Genomic DNA, 25,050 nt, shown 5'->3' on the forward strand with positions numbered 1-25,050 from the left:
GTCGTTATCTCCCGAGGTGCCCCAGACTGCAAGAGGGCACAGGCCGGTCTGAGGGACCCCCCTTCCCCCCAGTGCACAAATTTTTGTGCACCAGGCCTCTAGTGCTATATATTACATTCCCATGACTTAGTTATCTTACATGGGGAGTTTATTTATACCTTTTGACTTCTGTCACTCATCTTGCCCACACTCCAGCCCTCACCTCTGGCAACCACTAGTCTCTTCTCTGTAGCTGAGAAACACTGGCCAGGGCCATTTTTTAAAAAAGTGTTGTTGTAGTTGAGTTGTAGGAATTCCTTTTATATTCTGGATATTCATCTCTTACAGGTATTTGCAAATATTTTCTCCATTCTTTAAGTTGTCTTTTCAGTCTATTTCTTTTGATGTAAAGAAATTTGACCTAGTCTCATTTATCTCCTTTTTTTTTTTTTTGCTGTCTGTAGTTTCCACCTCCAGTATTTTTTTGGTACCTTTGTTTTCTCTTTATTGACATTTCTATTATGTTCACACTGTTTTTCCCACATCCATGTCTTCCTTTAGCTCTTTCAGCATCTTTAAGATAATTTTTTGCATGGTATTTGCAGAAAAACAGACACACAGGCCAATGGAAAAGAAATGAGAGTCCAGAAATAAACACATGTATATGGGCAAATAATTTTTGACAAAGGAGCCCAAAACATACAATAGAGAAAAGAAAGCCTCTTCAATTAATAGTGCCGGGAAAATTGGAAAGCCACATGCAAAAGCATGAAACTGGGTTTTAGTTTGTTCCCTTGTACAAAAATTAACTCAGTGCTTGCTTCGGCAGCACAAATACTAAAACTGGAACGATACAGAGAAGATTAGCATGGCTCCTGCGCAAGGATGACACGCAAATTTGTGAAGCGTTCCACATTAAAAAAAAAAAATTAACTCAAAACATATCAAAGACCTAAATATAAGAATTGAGACAAAATCGCATAGAAGAAAACACTGAATCTTGGCCTTAGAGAAGATTTTATGAGTTTGATCTTAAAGGCAAGGGAAGTAAAGGCAAAAATAAATAAACACGACTACATCAAAGCTTATGGACAGCAGAAGAAACCACCAACAAAACAAAAAGGCAATCAACTGAATGGAAGGTGAAATTTGCAAACAACACTGCTGATAAGGGGTTATTATTCAAAATATATAAAGAATTAGTACAACTAAACAACAAAAATCCAAATAGAAAAGGAGCAAAAAACTTGACCACTTAGTATCCCAAAAAGACATACAAATGGCCAACAGGTGTATGAAAAGATGCTCAACTTCACTAGCTATTATGAAATGCAAATCAAAACTAAAATGGCCCCAGCCGGTTTTTCTCAGTGGCTAGAGCATCAGCCTGTGAACTGAAAAGTTCCAGGTTCGATTCCGGTCAAGGGCACATGCCTGGGTTGTGGGCTTGATCCCCAGTAGGGGACTTGCAGGAGACAACTGATCCATGATTCTCTCTCATCATGGATGTTTCTATTTCTCTCTCCCTCTTCCTCTCTGAAATCAATAAAAAAACAAACAAACAAAAAATAACTCAGCTGAAGCGAATGACACTTCACTTAAAAAAAAACAAAAAAAATGAGGTAACACCTCACACCTGTCAGAATGGCTCTTATAAGCAAGACAAGTAGTAAGTGTTGGAGAGATTCTGGAGAAAGAGGAACTCTCATTCACTGCTGGTGGGAATGTAGGCTGGTACAGCCACTCTAAAACAGTATGGAGGTTCCTCAAAAAATTAAGAATAGAGTTACCATATTATCCAGCAACCCTTCTTCTGGGTATCTGGCCAAAAAACTTGAAAACATTGATTCATAAAGATATATGTACCCCTCTTTTCACTGCAGCATTATTCATGGTGGCTAAACATGGAAACAATGAAGTGTCCTTCAATACATGATTGGATAAAGAAGTCGTACATATATACAACTAGAAGCTCAGTGCACAGGTAGGGTCCCTAGGCCTGGCTGGCAATCAGGGCCGATCAGGTTCCCCGCTTCCGTGCCGCCTCCTTTCCTCACTCCCTCAGCGATCCACCACCACCGCTGGTCACCCGCCATGTTCTGTGCCACCCCCCCTGGTGGTCAGTGTACGTCATAGCAAGTGATTGAACTTCCATTCTCCTGGTCAAAATCCTGAGGGGACACTGCATATTAGCCTTTTATATATATAAGATGGAATACTACTCAACCAAAGGATGAAATACTGCAATTGGAACAACATGGATGGATCTTGAGAATATCATGCTAAATTAAGTCAGTCAAGAACCTTATTTCACTCATGTGGAATATAAAACTGAAAGCAAAAAATGAACAAACAAAACCCCAAATTCATACAGACAATAGTATGGTGATTATCTGAGGAAAAGGGGAGTGGAAGATAGCATAGGGAGTCAAATACATGATAATGGAATGTTTGACTTTGGGTGGTAAAACACACAATGAAATATACAGGTGATGTATTATAGAATTGTATACTTGAAACTTACATAATTTTATTAACTATTGTCACCCAGTAAGTTTAAATAAGAAGGTAGCTTTTTTTTTTAAATATATTTTATTGATTTTTTACAGAGAGGAAGGGAGAGAGATAGAGAGTCAGAAACATCGATGAGAGACAAACATCGATCAGCTGCCTCCTGCACATCCCCCACTGGGGATGTGCCCGCAACCCAGGTACATGCCCTTGACCAGAATCGAACCTGGGACCTTTCAGTCCGCAGGCCGACGCTCCATCCACTGAGCCAAACCGGTTTCGGCAAGAAGGTAGCTTTTAAATTCTTTGTCTAGTAAGGGATCATTTCTGTTTTGGCCATACTTTCCTCTTTATTTGTATGCCTTCTTGTTTTTGTTGTTGTTGTTGAAAACTGGGGGCCCTGGCCAGGTAGTTCAGTTAGTTAGAGCTTTGTCCCGACACACCAAGGTTGTGGGTTTGATCCCCGGTCAGGGCACATACAAGCAACCAATGAATGATAAATAGTGGAATAGCAAATTGATGTCTCTCTCCCTTCCTCTCTCTAAAATCAATAAATAATAATTTAAAACAAAACCAAACCTGGGTATTTGACTCATATAATGTGCTAATTCTATAAATCAGATCATCTCCCTTTACCTGAGTGGCTGAATTTTTGGTTTTTGTTTTTTATTGTAGGATATCTGTGCCAGCATGAGGTAAAAAATTAAGATTGTGCCCTAGCTGGGTGGCTCAGTTGATTGGAGCATCACCCATACATTACAAGGTTGTGGATTGGATTCCTGGTCAGGGCACATGCCTGAGTGGCAGGCTTGATCTGTCCGGGAGCATGTGGGAGGCAACCTATGGATTTTTCTCCCTCACATCAATGTTTTTCTCCCCCTCTAAAGTCAATAAACACAAAACAAACAAAAAATAAAATCAATAAACATGTCCTCGGGTGAGGATAAAAAATAAATAAAAAAAACTTAACATCTTCTCAGTTCTAAGTATGTGTCTTTCCTTGGGCATGGGTGCTTTCTAAATGCCCCTGAACACGAAGTTGGTCTTTAAAATCTTAATTCTTAAATCTCTGGTCCCCTGAAAAAAAAAGGGGGGGGGAATAAAAGGCACTGAGCCTTTAAATTTCCTGAATCCAATTCAGCTTATGGGAACTGCAAGAATGAATGTCAACCTCTGCTATCAGAGCAGCAAGCAGCAATCAAAACATAGAATCCCAACGTGTGGAGGACAAAGTCCTAGGCAACCCACTCCACACACAAAAACAGGGCTGGGACTGGGTGGTATGAAAATACTAACCCGTAAAGGCTAAAACTGACCAAAATTAACTGACCTACTGGCCAAGACTTGCCCTAAAAGAGATTAGGCATCCGAGAGACTCCAGACTTCTAAGTTAGTTACATCAGACAAGTTCTGCTGGTGCCACTATAATCTAGAACAAAGAAATTCCTGGTGCTTCCTACTCGACCATCTTCCCTATCACTGGAGGATGAGTCTCTCTCTATCTCTTATTTTTAAAAATATATTTAAAATATATTTTTATTGATTTCAGAGAGGAAGGGAGAGGGAGAGATAGAAACAATAATGAGAACCATTGACTAGCCACTTCCTGCACACCCCCTACTGGGGATCGAGCCTACAACCCTGGCATGTGCCCTTGACCAGAATCAAACCTGGGACCCTTCAGTTCACAGGCAGACACTCTATACTAAGCAAAAAAACTGAAAACAGATCCCTCCCCAGGAGGTGCTTTTGTGGTAATACTGGGGTGTTTTATGTTTTAATTAAAATGTGATTTTCAGTCAAGAACTACTGAAACAGGACATGCCTACATTTAATTGCTCTTTACTCCACAAAAAAATATTTTGCTTAAAAAAAAAACATGAACAAAATAATCAAAACTAAAAGAAGTTTATTTTGGATAAAATAATGAAGACAGATTACAATGGTACATTGTACATAAAGACTAGAAAATAATTTAGTGCTGGCATCTGACAAACCCTCAACCTGTATCTGCAAAGCAGGACTGGCAGCCTTCTGCCCATTGCCACAAGTGGAGAGGTTTCCTTAGCAAGGACGGACTATTTATATGCAGGGAACCAAACCAAAGTTCCATCTTGCTGAAGAGAATGAGACTTTTCTTCATAAAAAATAACAGTCACACCAATAAATCTTCCCAGTTCTGCAAATCTGATGCAATCAAAAGCCCATTAAAAGCAGAAACCAGTCTCCTCAAAGTATTCGCAATATTAGGCAGTGATAAACATTTTTCACACCTGTATTGTTAAGGGTTAACTATAATTTTGAGGAAAACAGGTGCTTTAGTTATTTCATTGTTATTTCCAGTTTACAGATAGTGACTCCAATTCTGTGAGACCGTACCGTACCAAACCAGAAACAAACACCAGTCCCGCCAAACTGCTCAGCTTAGGACACTATCTCCTGTCCTTTTTACCGGCTTTCCTCTTCCCAGAGAGTAAGTGCTTGGGCTTCATATCAAACACGTGCCTGTCTGCCTCCCCTTTCTTCCCCAAGCGATTCATCTTCTTCTGAGCATTCTTCATCATAGTCTTGGCTTTCTTCACCATCTAAAGAGGAGAAAACATAAAACACATGCGGTACTTACTGAAGACCAAATATCCATGTGCATTTTCATGACCTGTTAACAGTCTGTCTTTATAATGCAGGTGTGCTCAGTACTGGAAAACCCAGGTAAGCCTCACTCAATGCTATTTTGAACCCACTGCAGTATCTGCAGGAACTCAACCAACACCTGCATGTGAAGGCAGGAGGAAAATTACAGCCAGACAAGTTTTGTACCTACAAGGAGCAAATATATTTAGCGTGGAAGATTAGAGTGCATCTATTCTAACTCCCTCTTGGACAAAGAAACTCAGATTAGGACCCATGAAATTGTACTATTCACACTCGACAAACAAGTGGCAAGACTGATATTAAAATCAGATTTCTAGATGGAGGTGGCATGGTGGAATGGAAACCTCAGATTTCCATGAAGTCGACTGCTTGCCCATTTATACAGACTTTCTACTTTACCTGAGTTTTCAAAATGCTGAAACTAACAATTCTGGGGTGTATTTAATAAAATCAAGTTTCAGCAAGAGACAATGTACATCCAAAGTGTATTTCCCAAAAGACCGACCAAAAAGCTCGGTTGGTTCCCAGCATGACTCACTGTGGGTGAGGCCCCAGGCCTCTAGGGGCTCAGCAGGGCCATTTCCTAGAACACCCTGAAACGGCTGGGGCCTAGGCTCAGACCACCTGGTGCCCCATGACATCATACTTCTGTTCACCACAAGAGAATGGTGTTCTGTGGGCAACCCATTTTTAAAAAATATATATATTTTTATTGATTTTAGAGAGGAAAGGAGAAGGAGAGAGAGAAACGTCAATGATGAGAGAGAATCATTGATAGGCTGCCTCCTGCACGCCCCCCACTGGGGATCAAGCCTGCAACCCGGGCATGTGCCCTTTCCTGCTCCGAAGGACAGCTGAGGGATGGGGAGGGTTTACCCTGAACGTTCAGGTAGCCAAAAGCAGAGGCCATCGTGTTATTAATTGCACATGACAGAGACTAACCTTGACATCCCGAAGACCAGACACATCACGTGGAGTTCGAGAACAACTGCGACTCCGGGCAAGAGATGTGGGCGGGACAGAGTCTTCCCGCTTCCTTTTCCTAGTGACACTCCGAGACCTTCTGGTTTGGGCTGCATAATGGGCCTGAAAAGCACAAAGAACACACTTCAGGATCCTAGCCTGGCTTTCAGGCTTAGTGACAAACATGAAATCACTCCAAGGGGAGAGGGCACTCAGGAGCTTTTACCAAAGCCATTACCGAATAAGCTAAAAAGGGATCTTTAAAATACACAAAGTTAATTTCACGTTAATTATTTATCAAATATTCTTTTCCATTTAACACTGGATGGTTACAAAGCTAATTTTACTCCATTAAAAAAATTAGAGTTGCCCATCCAGCAATGTTTTCCCTCAACCCTAACCAGACCGCTGTACCGATTTTTCGGTAATTTCCGAATCTGCCGCGATACTGCTCTACCTAATTTTCGGTACTTTGCCTAGACCTATTTTCTACAATGTCTCTAAGTTCCATCTTATTCTAACCACTTGTTTGCATGTAACTAACATTTTTCTGTATCATGTTGGTTTTTCCTCTTTAATGCTCAGGAGCCCAGGTACAGGGGACAGTTAGGTTCAGGGCCTCAGGTCTGGTAGGGTTAACCTAGATCTGTGGTGGGTAAACCACGGCTCGCGAGCCACATGTGGCTCTTTGGCCCCTTCAGTGTGGCTCTTCCACAAAATACCACATGCGGGTGTGTACGTACAGTGCGAATGCAACTTCGTGGCCCATGCGCAGAAGCCAGTATTTTGTGGAAGACGCGGTATTTTGTGGAAGACCTGGTATTTTATGGAAGAGCCGCACTGAAGGGGCCAAAGAGCCGCATGTGGCTCGTGAGCTGGGGTTTGCCGAGCCGCAGTTTGCCAATCACTGACCTAGATCATTAGCTCAGCATCACAATTTGAATCTTATTTATTTTTTTTATTTTACAGAGAGAAAGGGAGAGAGATAGAGAGTCAGAAACATCGATGAGAGAGAAACATCGACCAGCTGCCTCCCACACATCTCCCACTGGGGATGCGCCCGCAACCCAGGCACATGCCCCTGACCGGAATTGAACCCGGGACCCCTCAGTCCACAGGCCGACACTCCATCCACTGAGCCAAACCGGTTTCGGCACAATTTGAATCTTAGACATAGAGTTTTAACTTCTTTATTCCTCCATTGTGGGTTAAGTCTGTCAACACTGTGATGAACCTCAGAAAGCTCAGCCTTGGGGTTCAGCAAAGCCATGCAGATGGCCACCGACAGGCTGTTCTTTAGCCCCCACTTATCTGGATCGAAGGATCACTCATCTCCCTCTAAAGGCAGGCAAGCAGTAAGTCCAACAATTAATAAGCCCCCAAAAGTCAGAAGCTACATCTGCATATTAAACTACAACTCCATATGAGCAGGTGTTCTCACTCATTGCTGATGAAAATCCAAATCAGTCAAACCCTTTTGGAAAGGAACTTCAACAAACACTACCCTTTGATTTCATTATTCCACTTCTGGGAATGTGTTTTGAGAAAATAATCCAGAATATGGAAAAGTTCTCTTATACAAAGATGCATATATGCCGGGATAACTCACTAAGGAAAAAACACTGGAATTCTAATAGGTACCTGAAATGCCCTCTAGTCGTTAAGATTTCAGAACACAGCTTTGGATGATTTGCAGCCTAAGTTTCCCTCCCATTGAGAGACTCAATAGTACCTCATGGTTATTTGATAACTGAAGCTAATCAAAGCACCAGGTAAAGACTTTAGTAAACAAAATTAAAGTTCCAGTAAAAAAACTGTGTAGTACGGACAACATTGTTTTATTCTAACATTGCCAATTTATATATATATTTTTCACTGACATAAATCTTGTTTTTATTGTGCATTTTTTACACACCAGCTTACATTCTTTAAGGCAAGAGCAAATGCATTTTTAAACTGCAAGCAATCAAAAAGGCTTAAAAATGAAAAGAGTATTACTCTAAAAGAAAGTGCCTGTTGCACAATGAAATACAGATGCAGCACGTGGGTATAAACAGATTTCAAAGAAAGAAACAGAAATATCAAAACTCTCTGCATAAACACTGAATAAAAAGACATGCACCACATGGTAGCCTAGTTCATTTTTGTGCACTGTAACCACAAGTAATTGTTTTCTTTCTAGTTTTAGGAACTTTCCAAATCTTTAAAATGAATACACAAATATCATAAAATATTAATAAAAGAAAAAAAGGTAAATAAAAAGCCTCTAGGGCGGCTGCGCACACCTGACATTAACTAAACTGGACCCCAGAATGACATCCAGGGAAACCTCCCACCCACAAGGATGAGTTCTAATTGAGGAGGATGGCATGGGCAAGTCTTCTTCCTAAATCTTCTCAAATGGGAACAGCAAGAACTGACTCTGGCAACACCATCCTGTACCAACAGGATGAGCCAAATGCCCAACCTGTTCCCCCAAAGGGAATAGACAATATAGTGTGACTAAACTATCTGTCCTCAACCAACCACTTCCAACCAAACTGCCAGGCTAGTGAAGCTCCTCAACAGAAAATCTGCAGGTTCTAATTTCTTTTCTTTTCAAAGTAGTAATAAATTTTATTGTCAAAACAAGAGATACAAGCTTAACAGAAGACACAAGTAAGTTAATTGTTCTCATCCTTTGAGACTCCAGGGCCTCTCTGTGAAAGGCTCAGTCCAGCTCCCTATGTAGACACGACTCCTCCAAAGCAAGAACAGCAGAGATCTGAGACAGTATTCAGGACAAGGATCAGACACGTCCATGGTGAGGAGATCTAATTTCTTGTCTAGTGAACTCTGTGACCCTACAGGTTTCTGAGTCCCTGGTTTTAGAGTACAAAGCTGTAACCAACTATGAAGTATCTGAGACCACCTCGGCACACTCACGTTGTCGTTATCATCCATGTCAACACCAAGACTGCGCATCTCATTCTCCAAGACTTTCCGCTGAATCTGAAAAGAGGGGAAAGTATATTTCTTTTAAGCAAAACCAGTTTGATGAAATGTTAAAAAAAAAAAATTCAGGAGAAAATGTGACTTTTATAACGATCTGTGATCCACCTCTTTTACGAATTATGTATCTTTCACTTGGGCTCATGCTGATGTTTGTAGACAGCTCATTAAATCCCATGAAAACTAACATTTCCTGGGCACTTGCCATGTGTAGAACAGTGTACACTTTATCCCTGGATTCTGCACAATTCTGCAGGGGACTCCTGTGTGCATATGAGGTCATTAAGGCAGGTCATGTGACACCCCCCCAGCCAGTGTCCCTGCAGCACCACTGGTGGATACAGTGATGTCTGTGTCTGCCAAGAACCACTCACTTGCTATCACATGAAAACAGTGTCAAGCACAGGAATACCCATGAGGTGTGTGCACTGTTGTAACTTCCTTCCTGTCCCACTAAACTTTAACTGCCCTACACATCTTCTTCTTTCTTTGGGGAGCTGCCTCCACCTTTTCTATCATGCCCTGCAGTTTGGGGGCGACCAGAGGATCTAACCTCACCTGCCACCCTGATGAGAACAGTAGAGAAAGATGCCTACAGAGATAGAGCTGAGAGCTGGAAAGAACCCCAACCTTACTGACCCACTCGAGCTTGAACTAACAGGTCACAGGAGCCAGTAAATCGCCCTCAGATTTATGATAGATTGGGTTAGGTTTCTGTAAATTGCAAAAGAGTCCTGACTAAATTATGATCTTATGAACTTTGAAAATCACCAAGAAAGGCATAATAATCAGAAATAAAAAATCAAGACTCAACTAACCTTGAAAGTCAATACATACCAACAAAAAAAGCATATTATTACTTCACACAGGTGAGAATGTGTTATCTAGCAATGAATATATGAGAATCCAGCATGGAAAGAAATGGGTCACACCTCCTTGAGGGGACACAAAACTTGCCTTCTTAGCAGTTCGTGGCATTCTGGGTCCCTGTGTGTCCTTCTCTTTGGACTGCAGAATTTTCAACTTCCTTTTTTCTCTGATTTCTTTTGCCAGCTGTCGGATTTCCACCATTTCTTCATCTTCACTTTCTGATTCACTGTCATACTCTCCAGCAGCTGTTCTTAGCTCTTCTTCTTTTTCTAATTCTTCCAATTTCTTTAAAAAAGGTCATAAACACAATCAACATTGAAAAACTCAATTAAGTGTAGGAACCTTTCTATGGGAATTAGGTTTCCTCTAAGCCTTTCAGTGTGCAATGGATGCCAGGGTTGTCTCATGTGGGCCTCATACACATGTCAGAGCTGACCTACTAGCAAAGATTACGGGGAAAAAATGAAGACTACACAAATGCTGAGCTGACAACATATTAATTGCTCGGTGCCAGATCTTCTTCTCCTTTAAAAACAATGAGTGTACACAGCAAGGTTAAAAATGTGCAGACAGACAGCACCTCCCTCAATCCCCTCTCTCTCTGCAGGCACATGGAAGAACCTCCATTCTTGAAGAATTTAAATCATTAGTCTGCACTGATCTTTTACTACTGTGTCCATTTATCCATCTTACTGCCATCCCCAAACACAACCTCACAGGCTGTACTGTTAAAATTTTTAAATGCATGTAGGTATATCATAACCAAGTAAGTAAACTCACAGGAATCCAGCAGTCAGATGTGCCTACATCACTATTTATGGACAGTGTGGGGGCAGAGACTAGAATGGCATGGCCAGACTAATCACAGGCCACCCAGAATCCACACTGAGGACACTGGGTGCTGTGCAATGAGATGAAGGCAAGAGGCACAATGGAAGAGTTTAGAGGAGAGCAACATGGCTTCTCGTGAGTGTAAGTGTGGACAACAGAATGTGAAGGGAAGAGCTAGGAAAACAGACTAGTTAAAGCCAAGGCAGCAAGGATGAACATCAGACAACAGAGAACAGGACTATTTAGAAGTAGAAAAAACAGAAAGTGTGAAGGGGGCTTATGTTAGGGTTCAATCCCTTGATATCTGAAGACTGAAAGTATAAATTAAGGGCACCATTAATTAAGGGAACTGAGGAGAAGAAAGTGGGGAAATGTAGATGGCAAATATTGATAAAGCTTTATTTTTCAAAAAGCCTGACAAAAGAAGGATAGCAACTAAAGGAGGACACAGGACTTTTGCTTTTTAAAGATGACAGAAATTTGCAGGCACTCATGCGCTAAGAAAAAGCAAACAGGGAGGGGAATGAAACAGGAGGCAGATACTGGTGATGGAGCAAAACTCTGGAGAAGACAAGGAACCAGGTCTGAGAACCAGGGGTGCTGCACCCAAAAGTACCTGCCAACGAGAAGCACTGGGCACTCACACCCACGGCGGCTCTACATTCTTCACAAAGGCAGGCTACCTGCTATGATGGGCCAAGGGAAGTAGAGCAGGAGCCGAGAAGGGAAAAGGCCTCAGCGGGAAGAGGATGAATGGCCCTGCAAATGGGCAGAGCGCTGGAGTCTCCAGGACTCGGTAGGAGCAAGCTGTGGGTGACTGGGGATAGGGAGGCTCGTGGGTGTAGAAGGGATGATGGCAACAGAGGCAGGTGAGCCCAAAGTTGTGCTCGAGTCATAGACCATTACACCATGAGACCAGCTAAAAGTTGTGTTTGTATCTTCTTGTAGTTGTATTAAAAAGGAATAAAAACCATGTAATTTAACAAGTGACACAAACCTGCATGATGTCAGGATCAATGTAATCAGCTACATTATGGCCTTCCCAGATCTCAGGTATCTTATCATATTTTTCAGATGAATTCATTATGTCCCAATACTCTAAAAATATAAATAAATAAATTATATTTACAGTAATTTGTAATATCTTCAAGTACCATGCGCCCAAAGTAAGTTATAACTTACGTAAGCCATTCCCCTATCTAAAGATAACAGTGTTTGTATTCGACACTATGTAAGCAAAGCCACCTGCTTATTAAAGATTCACCCCCAAACATTTCCCAAGGTCTATCAGTACCTCAGGATGAAATGACCATAAAGGAAAACACAAATAAAACAAGTATGATATACTCAAAGGAAAAAGGCATGAATAACAGATAACCGACAATATCAACCTGGCTCCACATTTACTTGCTATAAAAGTTACAAAAAATAATCTGTCATCCTTAAATGACAGAAAACTACCAGAAAGGAAGAAATCTCAGAGCCCTGCCAGCATGCAACCTTTCATTTTTAAGAAATTAACGAAATGTTGGAAGATTTGTGCTCATTAAAGCCCTTTCACACTTTCCTGAAACACTTTACATGAAACTAGCATTTTAAAATAACTAGTACATGCAGGTCCTTACTTTGAAGATCCAAAATATAATCATCTCCCAGTTCCAGTTCAATATCTCGTTCCTGCAATTTAAAAAAACACACAATTATGATCAGTTCTATTTGACCCTTCAGGTCCAGAATAGCTGAGCCCCTCCTCCTTGTTCCTGTGAAATAACCTCCTCTCCAGCCTAAGGACTAACCCTTTCCACACCTGGCACTCAGCTCCTACATCCAGTAGGATAGCTTTTGTGCCACATACATGAGGGTGGGAACCTGTGCAGGGTTTCACAGCCATGTTCTCACAGAGTATCATGGTGTTATTGGCCTGTTCATACTCTAAGTCTCCACCCCTCATTGCAAAGCCTTTCTGCCCACCCTCACAAGTAAACCCAGTAAGGTCGACAGTGACCTACCCTCTTCCTTCGAGCCTCCTCAATCTCCATTCTCTTCCGGCGTGCCACCACTCCTTCTGGGATGAAAGGGGGTCTCTCCTAAAAAGATATTATGGGAAATATTTATGTAGACACCTTGCTGAATGGGAAAGAAACACACAAATGAAAATCTAAGAGTAAATTCTCCATCTGAAAAAATATATAAAACCACACCCAGGCCAATTAAAAACCAACAGATGAATCATGGGGAGAGGGGCGGGTGCAGGGCCAGTGTGGGCATGTTAGCCAGAAGGACTAAGAGCTGATTCTAAAGTTTATTTAGAAAAAATAAACACTAAGGTTACCAAGAACAATTATAAACAAAGGAAGCAACATGAGAAATAAAGCACATCATGAACAAAAGGAATTTAGATATAAACATGAGATAAATGACTAGCTAGCTGAAAAGTAGAGCTGGATAACTACCTCCACCTGCTTCCTAACAAAATAAATTCAAAACTAAGTGAAGACTTTTATTCAAAACAGGTAAAATTCAAAAAAATTAAACCATCAAAGTATAGAATAAGAACTATTTTTGGAATGGGTGGTGGGCATTGATATGCATGACACCAAACCAAGCAACCACAGAGAAAATATTAATATAGGCTAATAGCATAAATATGTGTACTTTCTCTGAGATTAAAAAGGAAATCCTCCAGCCTACATGTGTGGCTCAGTCATTGAGCATTAAACCATGAACCAGGTCAGGGTTCGATTTCTGGTCAGGGCCTATGCTCGGGGTTGTGGGCTCGATTCCCAGTAGGGGGCATGCAAGAGGCAGCCATCAATTATTTTTTCATCATTGATGTTTCTTTCTCTCCCTCTCCCTTCCTCTCTCTGAAATCAATAAAAATATATTTAAAAAAATCCTCCAATGACAAAATGAAAACCACCCCCACAAAGTTTTATTGTACAAAACCCTTTTAAACTATATAACTGTCTAACCATGAAGCTGTACACCCGAAACTAATACCACATAATACTAAATGTTAATGGTAATTTAAAAAATTAAAAAAATATATACCAGTCTAATTACCTTAATATAAAAATTACAAATCAATGAGTAAAACGTAAATGACCTGAAGAACTGAAAAGGCCAAGCAGCCCATCAAAAATGCTGCTCACCTGCACTAATCATTAAAGAAATATATCATAATGGAACCATCTCTTAAAAAATTGTATGTAAGATTACATGTGTTTCAGGTATACACCATCATAATTTGATACTGGTATACATGACATAGTCAGGTCACTGTTCACCCAGTTAGCAGCCATATCTTTAACCAGTTGTAATCCACTAGACCAGTGGTTGGCAAACCGTGGCTCGCGAGCCACATGCGGCTCTTTGGCCCCGAGTGTGGCTCTGCCACAAAATACCACGTGCGGCACGCAGGTACAGTGCGATTGAAACTTCGTGGCCCATGCTCAGAAGTCAGTTTTTGGCCTGGGCGAGTCTATTTTGAAGAAGTGGTATTAGAAGTGGGGGGTGTCCTCGGTTGGTTGGGCCACGGGAGACGCAGCGCGGAGGAGGCACGCGCGATTCATGCACGAGTTGAGTGAGCCCGTCAGTCAGCAGTCTCACTGTGCAGTAGTTAGTGTTAGTTGCATCCGCAAATCGTGCGCGGGTGACAAAAGATAGATGAAACAAGTATACAAGACGAGTGTGGATGGGAGAGTTGGAAGGGGTCAACCTCAGCGAACGTACCTCAATCACATTGAGGGCGTTTTTAGCAAAGGCCAGTTTAGGAGTACCCTAATTAAGTTACTAACAATGTACCTACCTATATAGTTTAAGTTTAAAAAATTTGGCTCTCAAAAGAAATTTCAATCGTTGTACTGTTGACATTTGGCTCTGTTGACTAATGAGTTTGCCGACCACTGCACTAGACTAACAGATGTCAACACCAAAAGTGCAAGGAACCATCAGCACAATATACACACGTAAGGCATTTTGTAGGACAATATTTTCAATGCCACACCTTAAAATCTCTACAGATAGATTTGAAAATTAAAAAACAACAACACTGTGTGTAAAGATGTGCACTTGAGCACTGCCTACTAGCAATTAAATGAAAACTTAAAGAACACAAAATTTGTGTTTAAAATTTTTTTTAAAAATACACTTTTATACCAAAAATATTTCTGGAAAGATTAACAAGACAGAGTTAACATTAATAGGCCTGGTGGAATGAGAAGCAGGTTTTAATTTGGCACCTCACACTCAATTTTTGCCTTTTTAAAAATATGTGGCAGGATTTAGCCTGAGTGAGAGCTCAAGCCCGCTCATGACATCCATTTATGCACATATGTGCAACTGCAAATGTGGCCCCTGGATGAAGCACGTGGCATGTCCGCTGTGTCAGTCACACCATAATTCCATCTCAGAGTGTCTCTGGAAGAGCAACCTTACCTTATCATCTCTTTTGTTTGGCATAGCCAAATGCAATCTGTTCAGCACCTCATTGACTTTATTTCCTTTCATTTTGGTTTCAACGCGATGAGCCAAGAGCCTGTCACAAGCCTAAGAAAGTGTGAAAACAAGGCCCAAAAGTCACAAAGCATCCTGCAGCAGCCTCCAGGGAGGAACCAGCAACCAGAGATTATGTATGTTCCAAGGTGTTCTGCTCGGTAGTGACATCTAGTGGCTAAGTCCCCAGAACCACATCAAGGTCCAGTACCTCCCCTGGGGTAGACCCTACTCTCCAGGATGGAGGCTGCCTCTTTCTCCCTTTCCAGCTCAGGCCCAATCTGAGTCAGAACCCGGAGGCAGCACAACCACACAGCTGGCCCGAGTAACCCCACAGCCCTTTCTGGGCCCTTCTTCCACTACCAGCGACTCCACGCTAACCAGACAGCTCCCTAACTTGATCCACATCCCACCTCAGGACTCTAACTAGAGCAACTGAGCCTGAATAAAATCAACAGTATTAGAGTTGCCCTTTTTATTTCAGGTAAAAATAACAAAATAAGAATGTTAGAATCATGTGAAATTTAACAAAAAGTACTTCCTTCAGCTGGTCCCACTTTTACTATTTTTTCCTTTACTTCTGAACAGGTTCCATGGAAGTACTTTTCCATCCAGCTCCCATGGAAATATTGGCAGGTTGAGAGAAACAGCAACAGTGGACAAAGTTAAAACTCCCCGAGCCGGGAGTGAAAGCATCGCCCAAAGCCTCCCTTTCATTGGGGTGGGTGGGACCAGGGCTTCAGCCAGGGCGCCTGCACTCATGCCTCCTGCCTAAGCCACAAGCACTCACCTGGAAAGAAAATTCCTTCCTCACGACTGACTTTTCTCAAACAAGAGAAAGACAGTAAAGTGCTCGGCCCCTGCCTACGAGGAAGCACTGACCTCTGTTTTCACTTTGATAACCCCTTCCTCCGTCAGGGTGCTGGTCTCTATCACAGGAAATCCTTCAGCCTGCAAATCTGTAAATATTTTCTGGGAATATAAAGGAAAAATGAGAGAGATGTTATTTCCAAGTCCCTATGAACAAATCTTACTGTTCCTCAACTGGGTGTTATAAATGTTGCTTAGCACAACATCTGTGGTTTGTTCTAACTCTTTTGAAGGACATCTCCCCCAAAACAGTTATTTATTTTTCCCTCTGTTATTCTGTAATTAAGAAAATACAAATTACTAGGAGGATCAAACCAGACTACAGCAAGCAAACCAAAGGCTTTCTAGAATATTCTGTGAGATCTTACCTTCCAAAAACAAACTTGGCAAGATCAAGATAGAGATTTTTTTAGAATGTTTTCAAAGCTTTTAAAAAGAAATCCTCACCAGAGAATATGTTGATTATTCTAGAGAGCGAGGAAGAGAGAAATAAGATATAAACAGCCCTAGCCGGTGTGGCTCAGTGGATAGAGCATTGGTCTACGGACTGAAGGGTCCCAGGTTCGATTCCGGTCAAGGGCACATGCTTGGGTTATGGGCTCGGTCCCCGGCATGCAGAAGGCAGCCAATGATTCCCTCTCATCATTGATGTTTCTATCTATCTCTTCCTCCCCCTTCCTCTCTGAAATATATATATATGTATATACATATGATAGAGATAAACATCGACTAGTTGTCTCCCATACACACCTAGATATATGCCCTGACTGGGAATCTAACCTGCAACCTTTTTTTGGTGTACGATGCTCCAACCAAACGAACCACCCAGCTGGGGCTCAAAGCTATTTTTAGTAAAAATATTTAACCCCCACAGCCTAAGAAAATTCCTTAGAAAACAACACAAAAATGTTTATGCATCTAGCTCCTTATAAATCACTAAGGCTTTAAGTGAAAGGACCTCATTTGTGTGCCCTTCCCCCATACACAATTTCATGCAGACACAGTCGACCAATCCAGCAATAGTTAGTTTCGTGTGAATAAGACCTGCTTTCCTACTGCAAAGAGCAGTGTCCTGAGGAATACCAGGGTCAGAGAGCCAGCCTCACTACTAACTAGCATGTGACCCGAGTAAGACACTCTGCATCCGCCTAAGTATGTGGAGACAGCGTCTATCACACAGTAACCTACCCTGCTGCTGCTGAGTCAGAGCACCGATGAATACAGGCTACAAGAGAGTGTTATCCAGACAGTTACCATCGCAATAGTGCCCGCTGTCACCTACTTCTCGATTTCACTAAATCTTCCCAACCATACCCTGGTATAAAACCAATGGTGTCACTGCTGGTGACCTCACCTGCCAGGGCTGCTACGTGGTGAGGCTGAACTCAAGTGTGTGTAACATCAGAGCCTGAGCATCCCAACCTTCCTGGTATCCCCAACTTTCTCTACTTCTCTGCCCTCTAGTGCTTTTAGACAGAAAACTGAGATTATTCAGTAGGTATGTGGGCCTTTTTATTTTTTATTTTATTTTTTTAAAATATATTTTATTGATTTTTTTACAAGGGAGAGAGATAGAGAGTCGGAAACATCGATGAGAGAGAAACATTGCTCAGCTGCCTCCTGCACACCTCCCACTGGGGATGTGCCCGCAACCCAGGTACATACCCTTGACTGGAAATGAACCTGGAACTCTTCAGTCCACAGGCTGATGCTCCTTCCACTAAGCCAAACTGGCTAGGGTGCCAATCAATGTTTACAGGATAAAATTAATGCATCTAAAGTTTTACAGAGAAGAAGGGAGAGGGATAGAGAGTTAGAAACATCAATGAGAGAGAAACATTGATCAGTTGCCTCCTGCACACCCCCTACTGGAGATGTGCCCGCAACCAAGGTACATGCCCTTGACCGGAATCAAACCTGGGACCCTTCAGTCCGCAGGCCAACGCTCTATCCACTGAGCCAAACCAGTTAGGGCGGTATGTGGGCCTTTTTAAAAATAAGTGAATTATCTGGTGGCGTATTTATATATAATTAGCAATTTAAAGAATATTATCACAGTTCCCTAAAGAAACCAGCATGGCTGTTTGAAAAACTCTAATTCTCACCAAGCATGAAATGTCCACATGACACCAGGGGCACTGGGAAGAGAGCAGCATGCCCCTTCCTCGAGACCCACTCAATGGAGCATGCTCCAGGGCATGTGGCCAGGTGCAGGCATCATTCTACTGCAGTAGCTCCCAAACCTCAAGTGTGCACCCATCACCAGGGGGCCATTCAAGCCCACGCCTGCTGGGTGTCCCCACCCGATTCTGACTTCAGAGGCCTTGCATTCAGAACAGATTACCACAGGAAAGTGACGTTGGCTAATGGTCACGGGCACAACCTGAGAACCACTGTATTAGTGCAAAGCTTCTCACAGCGCCTGAACTGAAAGATGCTACTGAAGAGGGCTACAGGGTTCAACCAGTTTGACAAACCAAGGCTCACATGCTGTCTCTTGGAAAACTTCAGCAGACACTACAGATTCTGGTCCTATAGTGTCAGATGCTCATTTTCCTTCATTCACTCAGTTTCCAAACTCACTTCATCACAGACTCCATGCAGCAGACACATAGGCAACACTATGAAACTCCCGCTACCTAGAAACTTACTCTGCAAAGTGCTGCTCCTGTGCACCTGCTGCCGAGGCCTGAGCTACATTCCCTTTAAGGCCCTGGTGTAGAACAGTCCCTTCCTATGTAAGCAAATCTTCCAGAGGTTAAACGTATCAACCGCTGGCACACATGGATGCTTGCTTCCACAGCCTCTAACAGAGCAGCCATCAGGAAATTTCAGGTTTAGTTACCACTAAGAGGTTTATATAATGTCATGTTGACTGAACTACCAAGGATACTATCTCAACTGTAAAACCAAAAGCCAGACCAGCATTGCTAAATTCTTTCTAAACTCTGGCAATCTGAGATGAGATTTAGAATGGGTAAGAAATACTGAAAACATAAAGTTGACTTACCTGGTCCTCTTCTGGAAGCTCAGCTATTCTCTTCACATCACATTTGTTTGCTACAACTATAAGAGGCTACAACGAAAAGAGAAATAAGATGATCACCACCTTCATACTGCAGGTCATTAATGTGGTACTGGTCATACCACCTTGTTTATTTGTTCTTTATTTAAAAACATAACCAGACGCCCCTTGGTAGTTTATATTCTCTGGTTGTCAGTCTCAAAATAAACATTGGGAGCATATGCTTAGCAACAGTTTATTGAATCCATTTACAGGATTCTCAAATGGGTACAATATACAATCTGTCATAAAAATTATAAATGATGCAAGGTAGAATAAATTTTTAATACTGGTACAATGGCAATAGCTGCTTTACAAATATTTATCTATAGGATTTCTGTAACATTTTAAATAAACCTTCATCCCACAAGAACGATTAAATCATTTAGAACTTATATAGTACACAATGGTTTAATAGCAGCAACATAATGAGTGCCTCATAAAATATTTTGTACAAATGCTCAACTACTTTATTTTTAGTAATCATTTTCCTTTATTCACACATAAATGTAGCTAACAGGTTAAAAAAAAACTTTTACTGGAAGCACATGTTTCTTAACTATTATATGTTGAATTTTTATCCATAAATGTGCTGTAAGCATAAATGTGGATCTCATGAAAACAAAACGGTATCGCCAGGTCTGCTTTCCAGTCTGGTGACTTTGACAACACTATTTGGCACCTCAAACACTATTTATTTGTGGAAATACAGGCATTTCTGGAAAAATGCTAAAGTATCTTTTAAGCCTAAGTTAATCAGAGGGTATTTTAAAGATATCAGCTATGCAGCTCCTTCCTCTCAGGTTTAAAAGTAGTGAAGATGTGAAACCCCTGGGTTCCTATCCATGAAGAACTGCTCTCCTGATTTCTGGAACTGCAGTGGAGGTTACAGCATCTCAGCAAATCCTGCACCTCCAGTCACACACACCTAATGAGAGTGTCCCTTCCTCCATGATACTTAGAACATTAGTGATGGGGATCCTTGACAAAGCTATAATCATGTCCACTGTTAAGTAGATGTGTCTGACAAACTGGGGGCTACAGGAAATACCTGGCAAGTTTGTAGGAGAATGACTGATAAGGTCACCAAATAAAAATAAAGAATGCCTAGTTAAATTTGAATTTCAGGTAAACAATGAAATTTGTTGTTGGTCCTCACCTGAGGATATTTTTCCCACTGATTTTTAGAGAGAGAGGGAGGGAGGGATTGGGAAGAGAAACATGGATGTGAGAGACACATCAATGGGTTGCCTCCAGTACACACCCCGACTGGGGCCAGAGATCAAACCTGCAACCCAGATACGTGCCCATGACCAGAAATTGAACCCGTCACCTTTTGGTACATGGGCCAGTGCTCTAACCACCAACCCACACTGGCCAGGACTGAGTTTTTTAGTTTTATTTTTTTACTATACATATGTCACATGCAATATTTGGGACATAATTATACTGAAGAATTTGTTATTTATCTGAAATTCAAATTTGATTGGTATCATGTATTTTATTTACTAAATCTGGCAACCCTGGGTTGGCAGGAAAGAACAAAAATCAAGTTAGGTGTGCATTTACTGTTACTGAATCAGGCTACTGAGGACAGAGTATCAGGTGTTATAGTGAATCTGCTATGGACCCCAAAGAATCCTTAGCAGGGCACTGTGGAAAATACAAGGTTCAGATTGAAGTCTTCAAGAAATTTACATTCAGCTGTATGAATGTGGACAACTGACATCAAAATAATGAATATGTCAGACTTTAGTGAGCCTGATAAAACTACCTACCTAAGATGCTAGAAATGATACATTCTAATTTTTTAAATCACATTGGACCTTTTGCTTCCAAACCTTTTGAAAAATAGGTTTAGATGGAGGATGTCCTTACCTTTTAACTGTTTATGATGAACATAAATCAAAGCTAGAGGGTTTTTTATTGATCAAGTTTGTAGCACTTAATGAATGCATTAGCTTTACAGGCTGAAATACTTTTCATTACTCAAGAATACCCAAGATGAATGGGAACTAGGTTACTGTCTTAAGCTCATAAGTACACCTACAGAGTACACATTAGAGTGATCTAGTTAAATGTGAACAACCTCTCCAACCTAAATTGGGTAATTCCAAGACAAACATCACTTTGGAGACTGTATTTTCTGTTGTGTTCTCTTATTGATCATGCAAACTAGAAAATATCCAAATACCCACTCACCTTGTTGACAAAGAGAGGTCTGATGTTCTGGAAGAGCTCCAGCTGCGCCTGCAGCCCGTGCCCACACTGCTCAGACAAGTCCATCACATACAGCACCGCAGCACGCAGATGGGCCAGTGCGGTGATGGCCTGCATTTCAATAGTGTTCCGATCCTCCAAAGGGTGGTCCAAAATCCCTGGGGTATCTACAACCTAACAGTCACACTTGTCACTCCAAAGCACACTGCTCACAAACTTGCTGTCCAGCACATCCCAGAGGTCACTGACAAGACTAGTTAATAAAACATAGGTCTCCCAGCTGAGCATGATAAAATAAAGCCGTAAGGGGAAACAGGGATGGAGGGACCTCCACAGCTCATTCAGGAACTAGCAATGACCTTGAGAGAATGCCTCTCTACTATTAGTGACATCATGAAACAGAACTGGAATAACTGGCTAACATGCCCATGTGCGAGGAACTACTTCATCATTGATAAAGTCAAATTCAACTGTGGAAATACATGGCTTCATGCTTTTAAATTAGTAAATGCCATTTCTAACAACAGGGTCAGAAATAGCAACAAGACTTTCCTCAGCAGCACCGCTGTTAACATAATGCAGAAGCCTCCTGGTAGAGAAATGAGAACTGCTCTTAAGCAATCCCAAAGCTCAGAGTTTTCTTCATGAGGGCACTCCTGGCAACCCGAAGAGTCTACTTTCACCTCCTCATTCTCCCCACTCTAAAAAGTGCACTAAATAATAAGACACTTTGATCCCCTGTGCTGTAGGGATCAAAGTCATTCCATTAACAAAACCACCAGGACATCTGTTCCATTTAAAGATAAGAGCTCTTACCTGCCAGCGCAGATACTTATAATCCATGTGTCCAACAAACAGAGATTTGGTGGTAAATGCGTAAGGCTGGACATCCACATCTGCTCTTGTCACCTGAAACCAATCACAGTGTTCTACACTTTATTTCCTCTCACACAGTGTAAAAGTCCCCCAGATATGTTATCAAGACTGTTACAGTAAGAGGAAAAAAGCTCAAGTGAGACTTCCATGGTTAACTGCTGAGGACAAGAGCTACTGTGCTTCAACAGGTGACGGTCTCCACTTCCTCATCACCGTCCATGGCAGAGAGAAGAGCCTGAATCAAGGATAAGGGAGGCGAGGCAGGCCCAGTCGGAGGAGGACACCCACCAGCTTTTCCTTGCCTGCCCCAGCCCCTGCCATGCCCAGAACAACTTTCTTTAATGAAAAAAACATTCTACATCTGTGAAGTCCATTTGGGGCCTGCTAGCCACACACTGTCCATGAACTCTTGAAATGTAGTCAAGCGCAACTGAGAAACTAAAATTTTTTTTTACTAATTAAAACAAATATATTTTAATTGATCTCAGAGGGGGAGAGGGGAGAGAACCCTCAACCTGGTATGTGCCATAATCGGGACTCAAACCCGCCACCTTTTATTGTACAAGACAACGTTCCAACCGAGCCAAACTGGTCAAGGCTATTGTTTAATTTTAATTATTTAAGTGGTTCTGTCTTTGCCCCACAGAAGTGGTCTTCGAGTGTTGGAGACATAGCTAGGACACTGAAGAGAAACGGCTTGTCACTATGTCAGCACAACTTGCGGACAAAATCCATAGATCTTAAAGGCAAAGGTATTCTTGGAAACAAACAGCCACATGGATGTATATGCATGTAACAATTGTTTACTGGTATATGAGCTGTTAATGAAATGACATTTTAATAGCTGTTGCTGCTCTGCTCAGGTCCCTCAAAGTCAAGTAATTACCCTGAAGCACCAAGTTACTTACATAAATAGTGCCCTTGAGCCTCAAATAATAAACTCACTCAAATAAGAATGACTCAGTACTCCCCATTACATGGACCAAATAGTTTATGTGAAAGCTGACATGGCAACTAAGGGGACAGTACCCGAGAAATACTTTCAGAGAGTGAAGTCCCATTCAGCAAGTGCAGCCTGCCACAGTGAACAGCAGGCCCCCTGGCACCACTATTCCCAGAACATCCCAAGACAATCATGTCCTGTGAGAGGCTCTTGTATGTTAACAAAAATGTACTGTAACATCTCAAATCTCTTAAAAATTTGTAAGAAGCACACAAGAATCAAAAATTTTTTATGTAACAGCAATATATATATCTAGGATCAGACAAATTCAATCCTCCCTTCAAGGACACAATGTTTTGAACCCAGGGCAGTACCAACTCAAGGACTAATTAGCCGCCCTACATCCCATACAGTCAGAACATGGCAGACCCTTGGCCTCAGGTCCTCAGTATCCTGAGTAATTATCAGAGACAAACCAACCTTATTGATGAAGCTGGACTTGCCGACATTCGGGTACCCACACAGAAGCAGGGTCCTCGTGTTTGGATCAATACTTGGCAGACGAGACAGGTGCTGACGCACTGTGAGAAGTTCAAATTAAATGTGCTTAATTTCACAAGAAAAATTAAGTAACTCAGTTTAAGATCTGTTTCACTTATACTCCAATATTGTGATATATTAACATCATTCCAACATTTGTAATATGATGAAGAATAAACAAATGAGCCCTAGCCGGTTTGGCTCAGTGGAGTGTCAGCTGGCAGACTGAGGGGCCTGGATTTGATTCCGGTCAAGGGTATGTACCTAGGTTGCAAGCTCGATCCCCGGCCCTGGTCGGGGCTCGTATACTAGGCAACCCATTAATGTCTCTCTCTCTCTCTCTCTCCCTCTCTCTCTCTCCTCCTCCTCTTCCTCCTCCTTCTCCTCCTCCTCCTTTCCACTCTCTCTAAAAACCAATGGAAAAATATCCTCTGGTGGAGATTAACAAAAAAACAAAATACAAACGAATGAAAAAAGGACCATCTATCTGCTCCAAGAATCCCATTCCTAGGCTGTACCAGCTTGGTATTCCTATCTAACAGTTTCAAGGTGAGGCCAAAAACCGTCTAAGTGTCCAGGTGACTCTTAACTGAAAAATATTTGGAAAAGCGCTTTTGAAGTGAGTGTGCGATCCATCATTTTGGCTATACAGAGGGCTGCTTCCAGGTAATGACTACTACACAGGGGCCTGGTCTGCAGTGCTCATAGCACCAGTGACACCACTAGGCTACCCTGAAGGTTAAAGCAGCCAAGTACCGCAATCTTATCGCAAATTATTTGCTAGATGCTGGGAGAGGGGGAAAAAAAACCACCTGAAAATTATATGAACGTAACAAAGGAAAGAACTGTTTTAATAAAAACCATACCATGTTAATTCAGATGTTGTCCTAGTACATGAAACTATCAGGTAACAAAACAAGTAGCAGTTTGATGCTATCATGTCACAAAGAAAAGCATTTAAAAAAATACATAAAACTAGGAATCAGGGGACACTTTCCCCCTCCCCACCTGGAAGTCTGTGCTGTAAGATTTTTTCCCCTCCCCCTGTGGGAGTCTGTACTTGTTCTTTAATAAATCTCCACCTTTGCTAATCCAACAAACAAACAAACACAAACTAGGAATCATTTTATTTTCCTACATAGTTTTGGTAATTCCTGGGATTTATAATGTATATGTCTAATCTACTAAATATGAGAAACATAAGTTTTCTTAAGAGTACTATTAACTTGTAAGTATTGTAAGTGTG

The 25,050-nt window shown here is 41.6% G+C and overlaps 1 protein-coding gene across 1 annotated transcript in view; it reads right to left on the minus strand.

Annotated features, from left to right (window-relative positions):
- Positions 1–4,382: 4,382 nt before the first annotated feature.
- The window catches only part of GTPBP4 (GTP binding protein 4), a 26,106-nt gene continuing 5,438 nt past the window's right edge, over positions 4,383–25,050 (minus strand). Inside the window, exons 5-17 of the mRNA XM_006758153.2 lie at positions 23,745–23,845; positions 22,262–22,354; positions 21,428–21,619; positions 19,172–19,237; positions 16,174–16,263; positions 15,235–15,345; positions 12,807–12,884; positions 12,423–12,474; positions 11,795–11,895; positions 10,054–10,251; positions 9,031–9,096; positions 6,085–6,228; positions 4,383–5,075 (exon numbers count right to left, since the gene is read on the minus strand). Coding sequence (XP_006758216.1) covers positions 4,923–5,075; positions 6,085–6,228; positions 9,031–9,096; positions 10,054–10,251; positions 11,795–11,895; positions 12,423–12,474; positions 12,807–12,884; positions 15,235–15,345; positions 16,174–16,263; positions 19,172–19,237; positions 21,428–21,619; positions 22,262–22,354; positions 23,745–23,845 — 1,445 coding nt within the window. The 3' untranslated portion in view covers positions 4,383–4,922. The remainder of the gene's footprint in view (positions 5,076–6,084; positions 6,229–9,030; positions 9,097–10,053; positions 10,252–11,794; positions 11,896–12,422; positions 12,475–12,806; positions 12,885–15,234; positions 15,346–16,173; positions 16,264–19,171; positions 19,238–21,427; positions 21,620–22,261; positions 22,355–23,744; positions 23,846–25,050) is intronic.

The sequence above is a fragment of the Myotis davidii genome, unplaced genomic scaffold, assembly GCF_000327345.1.
Source record: "Myotis davidii unplaced genomic scaffold, ASM32734v1 scaffold194, whole genome shotgun sequence".
Lineage (NCBI taxonomy): Eukaryota > Metazoa > Chordata > Mammalia > Chiroptera > Vespertilionidae > Myotis > Myotis davidii.